At 30.9% G+C, this 8165-nt stretch overlaps 2 protein-coding genes across 2 annotated transcripts in view; one reads left to right on the top strand and one right to left on the bottom strand.

The window, feature by feature from the left end:
- HELRODRAFT_157135 (hypothetical protein) overlaps nt 1-96 on the bottom strand; it is a gene marked incomplete at both ends in the record, with an annotated part of 25838 nt that extends 25742 nt beyond the window's left edge. Inside the window, one exon of the mRNA XM_009020438.1 lies at nt 40-96. Within this exon, the coding sequence (XP_009018686.1) occupies nt 40-96 (57 nt within the window). The remainder of the gene's footprint in view (nt 1-39) is intronic.
- Nucleotides 97-2717: 2621 nt separating this feature from the next.
- HELRODRAFT_173827 (hypothetical protein) lies at nt 2718-4279 on the top strand (the record flags this gene model as incomplete). The annotated part of the gene is made up of 3 exons (XM_009020437.1): nt 2718-2850; nt 3157-3407; nt 4073-4279. The coding sequence occupies 3 exons, from the start codon at nt 2718-2720 to the stop codon at nt 4277-4279; spliced, it is 591 nt and encodes a 196-aa protein (XP_009018685.1).
- Nucleotides 4280-8165: the final 3886 nt, after the last annotated feature.

Raw genomic sequence — 8165 nt, 5'->3', positions numbered from 1 at the left:
TCAGCTCAAAAATTGTCCGATTAAACTAAATAAACTAACCAAGTTCGCCAAGTCTTGCTTCGCTAAATAAGACTGCTGGCTTTTGTTTTCTGACATTTTGAGAATTTACCCGACTCAACTGAAAAAAGGGTGACAAAAACAATTTTGTTTAGTAAAACACGCAACTGTTGCAATACCATAGATAATTAAATGTTAAATGCAAAAAAAAATGAAAGCCAATTTTAATTATGGATGATCATAATTCATAATAATTGATTGATTGAATGATGGTTTACGTCGATTCAGCACGGTTATCGGCTATTTAACACCTTTCCTAACATTTTTCTTTATTTCGACGAAACTAGTCATCGCCGTTAGGCAAGGTTGTGTATTCTCTCTAGATCTACAATCTCTATAGTGAGATCATCATGAGAAAGAGATCTCTACCTGGAATATTCGTTGGAGGCGTGAATATTAACAATGTAAGATGCTGATAGTACAACTTTTATAGTAGATTTGATGGAAAAACTGCAAACAATTGCTTCCAAACTGGTTTTTGAAAGTGAAAGGAAAGGCTTGCAAATTAACATCAACAAAACAGAGTGTATGGTTAGGGTTAGGGTTAGGTGCTCCATAATCTGCTCCATAATCATTAATGGTAAACAGGTGAAACAAGCCAACAGCTTCAATTATCACGAAAGTCTGATTACCTCAGGTTGTAAATGTGATATGGATTTCAAAAGAATGATAGCTATAGCGAAAGATGCATATTCTGAAATGAAAAACATCCTCACCAACAGTAAAATCACTAATCAGAATATCAACAAAATTTATTCTGTTAGGGTGTTACTTTTTCCCTGTAATAACTTACGGCTCTGAATCCTAGACAATTTATAAAAAAATATGGAAAAAAAGATTAACGTTGCTGAGATGTTATTTTTGAGAAGAATTATGAAAATTAGTTGGACTTCCATACTTCGAATGAAGAAATCCGACGGAGGCAGTAATTTTTTTGGTCACATCATGCGGAAGGAAAGAATGGAAAATTTAACAACTATCGGAAAAATTGCTGGAAAAAGAGGTCCCGGTCAACAACGAATAACATTTGTAGAGTCCTTGTGTCAATTGTTGAATATCACCACATTTCAACTATTACAAATTGTTAAAGATCGGGTTTTGTGGAATTCGAGAGTCGCCAATGTCCTGAATAGATAACGCACAAGAAAGAAGAAGATCGGCTATCTTCTCGCCACTGGAATTTAATGTCTTTCGCTTCTCATATGTTTGTTAATATTTTTGTTGTCGGTGTTTTTGGTTGTTGTTTTATCATTGTGGATTTTGTTGATATAGATGTTCATATATTTTGTTGATATAAATTTTCATCTTTGTAGTTTGAATTCTAGATTTAATTGAAGATTCCTATTTCTGTAATAAATGGAAGTATTATATTGGTGATATTTTGGTCTTGGAACAAATTTTGAATGTCTTTTTTTTGATAAAATTTGATAATTTCTTCTAAGTTGGTCATATTTTGTGCTTTCCGTTAGATATCGCAATCGTCACCGTTTGGAGATGGCTTTTTGTTGGGAATCCAAGAGTGTGTTGAATTTGTATGTACTATTCTGTCTATTTTAGTTTGGAAAAATTTGTTCATCAATAAATTTTTGTTTACCTTTTTGTAATTTTGTTGTGATTAGATGAATGAAGTTGTTGTACTCATTCCAATGTAACTGCCCTTTTTGGTAATGTAGTGTTTTAAAGATTGTTTAATATCGTTTATGGTAGCGGTATGTTGGAAATAGAGAATGAGTGAACCAATTTAGCTGCTGCGTCTGCTCGCTTCTTCAATGCCTACATGCTATGCCATTATTAAATTTTTACTTTCAATTAGGTTGTTGTGTATTTTTGTTTAAATTTGGATTATCAAAGAGTATTCTTGTTTATATTGTTGTATTGTTCTAGACTTGATAATAAATCAGAAAATATTAAAAATTTATTATCTTTACTTTTTTTTATGTAGTTTAACCTGTATGTATCTGGCTATCAATTCTGCTGTGAAAATAGAAGTTGGTTCAGGAAGATGTTGCATGGGTGTAATTTTATGATTGATGATTTCTGTGATTGGTGTAATTTTATTGTTGATGATTGCTGCTGTTGTCGTTGAATTGTTGATTTTTGATCCATCGGTATATAGTTTGAATATTTTTAAATTATTTTTTTTTTAACATAACTTTAGTAGATCTAAAAGAGTAGGTACAGTGATGCCATATACGTGACATCATACAAAGTATGTTTAACTATACCTACTCTTATTAACGGAGAAAAGATATCGCGAGAATGGCTTGTTTATTCAGAAAGCACTGTAACAGTATTGTATGGAATTTGTAATTGGTTTTTAAACAAATCGAATGTTCAAACGAAATTAACACCAAAAAGCTTCAATGAGCGGGAAAATGCTTATAATGCGCTGAAAGAGTATGAAAATTCATTGTCTCGCCGAGAGTGAGTACACTACTGCAAAATGAGAGGTCGCCTCGTGCTATAAGTCAAATAAACTCGCACTTAAAAGATCAATTTGAAACTGAAATAAATTACTGGAAATCGAAGTTTTAAAAACACTGATTTAAAAAAAACTACCTTTGCGTAGACACGTTGAAAAATTAAAAAATTCTGAAATCAATCAATCAATCAATTAGCTTATAAAGCGCTATTTCCGCGATGTTCAACAGCGCTCCTCAATGAATTTTGAAAACAGATGGGTCTTGAAATCCGCTCTGAACTTCGCAAGTGATGGAGAAGTAGTCAGAGAAGTAGGTAGAAAGTTCCAGAGAAAAGGATCAGAAAAAGCAAAAGCAGATTTGGCAAAAGAGTGTTTGTGTATTTTAAGTAAAGAAGTTTCAGTACTGTGAGCAGGTCTGAAACCAGATTGAGATGCAGGTAGCAAGGAGTTAAAGTCTAAATAGAATGACAGTTGTGGGAATTACATTACTTACAGCTAAATTTGATTCTTTTATGGCGAATCATTTGGTGAATGTGGCAAAAGTAATACATCCTATCTGTCATCAACCGCTGTAGAGGGTTAGTAACAATATTGGCAAATGCCGTACAAGACGCACTCGTCAACTAAATAAAATGTATCAAATATTTTTTATTAATTGTTGATTAAACGCCTGACAGTACAAGTTTATCAACTATCTGTGATAATCAGATACGTTCAAAAAAGCGAAACGTCTTACAAAGCGTTTTCAGCATTTCTACCAAACGTAGGCCAGAAATCACAAGACTTATTTAATGCAGTATCTTGCTTTTTTTTACAATCAAATAACCTGGATCTTCAAAACTGTCGCGGAAAATTTTACGACAACGCTTCAAATATAACAAAAAAGTATTCAGGACTTCAGGCGCACATCAAGGAATTCAAACATCAAGTTTCATTTATACCATGCTCGTGTCACTTACTTAACCTTGTTGGCACAAATGCAGCTGAATTCTTTTCTGTGCATTTTTTTTGGTTGATCTAAAATGTTTATAACTTTTTCAGTGCTTCTACTGCCAAGTGGGAAATTCTCCAAAACAAGACACAGCAAAGATCCAACTCATTTAATTTAAAGTTCTCTCCACTACCTGATGGTCTGCTCGTTATAACGCAGTTAGTGCGTTGAAATATATATAGCATGTATTCATATATGATGTTTGTGGCGTGTTGTTGATTCCTCCAAACCTAGGAAGAGTGTAGTAGACCTTTAACAAACCTTTAACGTTTTTTTTAGAATTTAGCTCTCGGGAAAACATTTGCGTAAACATATTTTTAGTGATTGTAGATAATTATAAGAGGTTTATTCATGAAGAAAAAAAAAACATGAATAGGATACCCTAAAAAAGCATATCTTCTGTTCTAATGGGTACCCCGCAGCGATCAAACTAACAGAAACTAAAAAACAAACTAACTAGCATCGTAACAGAAAAAGAAAATTTCTCATAGGTTCAACAAAATTATAATAAAACAAACAAAAATCGTAACAAAATTATATGAATACCAATAACGACAAACAATTTAAATAAGTTTTTAGTTTGAACTTAAAATCCCCCAAAGTTAAACACTCTCGAACATAAAGAGGAAGCTGATTCCAATTTGTGCATCCGTAGTAACATATATTTCTCTTTTGCAGTTTGTTCTGACACCTCACTTGATGAAGCTTTGTGTCGATTGGCGATCTTTTATCTACCCTCTTGTCGGCCCATCTTAGAGAGGATTTCAGGTGGACATCTTCAGTGCGGTCAATGTTATGCAACAGTTTGAAAAATAAACAACAAGATTTCAAATAATTGACTTCATAAACTGTTAATATCTTTAATTTATTAAAAATGTCATTATTATTATTATTGCTTTTATAATTAATAAACTTTAAAAATCTTTGTTGGGCTGTAAAAATATTTTGTAAGTAAGTTTTGAAAGTATTGCTCCAAATTAAATTTCCGTAAAAAATGTGAGGATAAATAAAGGCGTTATATAAAAGTAGTACAATCTTATATGGTAATAGATGTTTAATTAAAATAATTAGTCCAATTATTTTATGAAGCTTGGTCAAAATATAGTCCACATGTTGTTTAAACTTTATGTCCACATGTTGTTTAGCTTAGAGTCGATAATCACACCAAGTAATTTGAAACTCAAAACTTTTTCCAAGTTCAAATCATTTATAGCTAGCTTAAATTCGTTATTCTAATTAGTTTGTTCAAAGATCATATATATATACTTTTTTAATATTTATGGCAATTTTATTGAGTTCGGACCAATATGCTATTTGTTGGAGACTATGGTTGGTCTTGCTTTCTAGTTCGTGCACCGAGTTTGCTGTGGTGTAGAACGTGGTGTCATCAGCGAAAATAACAAATTTTGATGCATCAGTGACATGAGTTATGTCTTTAATAAATAGCAGAAATAATTTGGGTCCAAGGATACTTCCTTGTGGCACCCCACTTAGTACAGTTTGAGTCATTGATTTAGATTCACCTATACCAACGTACTGAAGACGATTCTTCAAGACTAGCAAACCAATCCAATGCAATACCTCTAATGCCGTAGTGTTCAAGTTTCTTAATCAATATCTTATGTGAGACAGAATCAAAGGCCTTAGCGAAGTCTAGAAAGACTGCTGAAGCAATGCGCCCATCATTTATATTAAAAACAAGATCATTTACCATCAACAGCAAGGCATGCTCCGTGGAACATTTTTTACAAAAGCCAAACTGCTCTGGTATCAAAATATTATTTTTGGATAAAAAAGATTCAAGACGAGTGTTAACTATTTTTTCTAATATTTTAGAGAAACAGCTAAGTATGCTGATCGGTCGAAAAATTTTTTTTGTCGTGAGTTGGACCATTTTTGTGAGTAGGTATTACCCTTGCAATTTTAAAACAATCGGGAAAGGTCCCTGAAGCGATGGAAAAACTAAAAAGGTAGGACAGTATGGTGCTAATGGAATGAATTAAGCTTTTCAAGATTTTTTTAGAAATTCCATGATGGTCAAGACTGGGTGAGTTATTTAAAGAATTAACTATATCAGTTATTTTTTTAGAATTTGTTTCTTTGAGAAACATTAAGGAATAATTCGATTTGTTAAGAAATTTTTTAAAGCCAATGTCTATTTTTAATTGATTGTTAAATAAGTCTACAAAGTAGTGATTAAAAATATTAGCTATCTCTTCTTGACCAGTAATTTTACTATTATTTTCAACAAGCAGGTAATAATTTTTTCTCTTTTTATCATTATTTAAAAGTTTAGAAATTGTTGTCCATTTTCTTTGGAGTTTGATTTATTATTAGCAAAGACGTTATGATAGAAATTTTGTTTTGTTGATTTGATTGCATTTTAATGTTTTTAGCAGAAAAATACATGGCTTTGTTATGATCCGACGGATTTGATTTATATTTTTTAAATTCTGCTTTTTTTATGAACAATATTTTTGATATATTTTGTGATCCATGGGGATTGTTTTTTAAAATTTTTTAATTTTTTTGTTTCATAAGGGCAGCATATGCTGAAAATCTTTTGAAACAAAAACATAAATTTATTAAATGCATTATTGCAATCATTTTCTCTCAGTATTCCTGTCCAGTCGGCTAAGAGAAGCTCTTTTTCAAGCTTTTTGAGGTTTTTTGAAGATGTGTTTTGGTACAGAATGATATCTTGAAATTGCTTTTATAAACGAAAGGGAAATGAAGCAAATATGGGGTAGTGGTCAGACATGTCAGATGAAATGGTACCACTAGAAAAAGTACTTTTACTATTTGTGAAAATCAGATCTATCAAGGTTTTGTAGGCATTGCACTCTGCATTTAGGTACACTGGTACTCCTGCTACAATCTGTTCGGCAGGGCAGCCTTTTTCTTGTTTAAAGCGCGTTAAAAATTATTTGCGTTCAACATTGTCGGAAGAAAAGCTAAACTTTCTTGCAATTCTGCGCTTTTAAAAAGTTTTGCAAAGATTGTACTATAATTTCATTATTGATATTTTTGCGCACAGAAAAACACGCCGTAATGTTTTGAAAAAAACATTTTTATAGACCGTTTAATGCAAATGCGTTTTTTACTAATATTACATAAATATTATTAAAAAATGTACCCATAAAATGTATTTTTATATTTAAATTTAGTTTTCTTAAATTATTATAAATTTGGGCGGCAAATTACAAGTGCCTCTAGGCAGCAATTAGGTTAACCCGCCACTGATTTGACTGCTCAATGTTATATTAATGATTTCCAATATATGTATATTCTATCTATGACAATGACAATTTCATGAGAAAGATAATTCTATGACAATGACAATTCTATGACAATGCGGAAACGCAAACTGCAAGTTAGAAGAGATCAAAACCGAAATAAAACTGCTGCAAAGCTTGTTTCCAAAACTTCAGAACAATGGAAACAAAGTTTCCTTCAAAATTATTTACATGCTGCATGTTGTCGACATAGTAAAAAACGCTTCAAAGTGAAACACGAGAAGATCAACGATTATAATGATATTGCTCATCAATGTCAAACTAGTAAAGAGCTTGAACAACAGCGGGATGCTTGTTTGTTTGCAAATTCGGTATAGAATATTTCTTAATGAAAATAAGTTTATGATGTATTTTACAATATCTCCATACGCTATATTTTTTATTCGTTTCTCTTTTTGAAGATAAATTAAATCGTTTGAAAATGTTATGTATTCTTGAACGAGCCAGTTCAGTTGGGATAATTATTTTATTTGCTGTCATCAGTGTTAATGTTAAATCAATAAATTTACTGCCGAAAAAGCTTTTTTGTTTTTTTCCAAATAGTTTATTTTAATATTATCAGTTTAGCTTTAAATTTTTAATAAACTCCATTTTTATCTTAGTACAGCTTATCTGTTAGTTTTATGATAATAATAATAAAATGAACATTAAAAATGTTTTGTTAATTTAATAAAAAAAAATAAAATAAATAATAAATTAGTAAATACATTGGAAAAATATAAAAATTAAAATAATTTATATAATAATACATTTGCGATTGAATTTTATAAAAATTGTTTACACACTGGCCTTATTCGAAATTATAAATTATATATATATATATATTTGCTGGATATCATATATATATATATATATATATATATATATATATATATATATATATATATATATATATATATAACGCGATTTTTAAAATTTTAACGGCAAGATTGTTTATATTATGGTTGTTAAGGTAAATATCAACGCTCAGCCGAGAAGCGCGAATTAATTTATTTAATTAACTACATATTATTAATATTATTTTTACAATATTTAAAAACGTTATTATTATTATTATTGTTAACGTTATTATTATTATTATCATAGCTGTGGTTCTTCTTGCTTCTTGTGATGATGCTCCATTTGCAAGTGATATTTGTGCTGTGGGCTGTGGCGTTGGTATCTACAGTGTTGGCACTGTTGTTGTTGTTGTTGTTATTGTTGATGCTGTTGTTGTTGTTGTTGTTGTTGTTGTTGTTGGTGTTGTTGATGTTGTTGATGTTGTTGTTAGGGTTGTCACTATTGATGATGTTCTAATTGCAACTGATATTTGCGCTGTGGGTTGTGGCGTTGGTATCTACAGTGTGGGCACTGTTGTTGTTGTTATTGTTGATGTTGTTGTTGATGTTGTTGATGTGTT

This window comes from Helobdella robusta, assembly GCF_000326865.2.
Source record: "Helobdella robusta unplaced genomic scaffold HELROscaffold_28, whole genome shotgun sequence".
In the NCBI taxonomy this organism is placed as follows: Eukaryota; Metazoa; Annelida; class Clitellata; order Rhynchobdellida; family Glossiphoniidae; genus Helobdella; species Helobdella robusta.
Note: the sequence above shows the minus strand (reverse complement) of the source record. Positions and strands in the feature narration are given on the sequence as shown.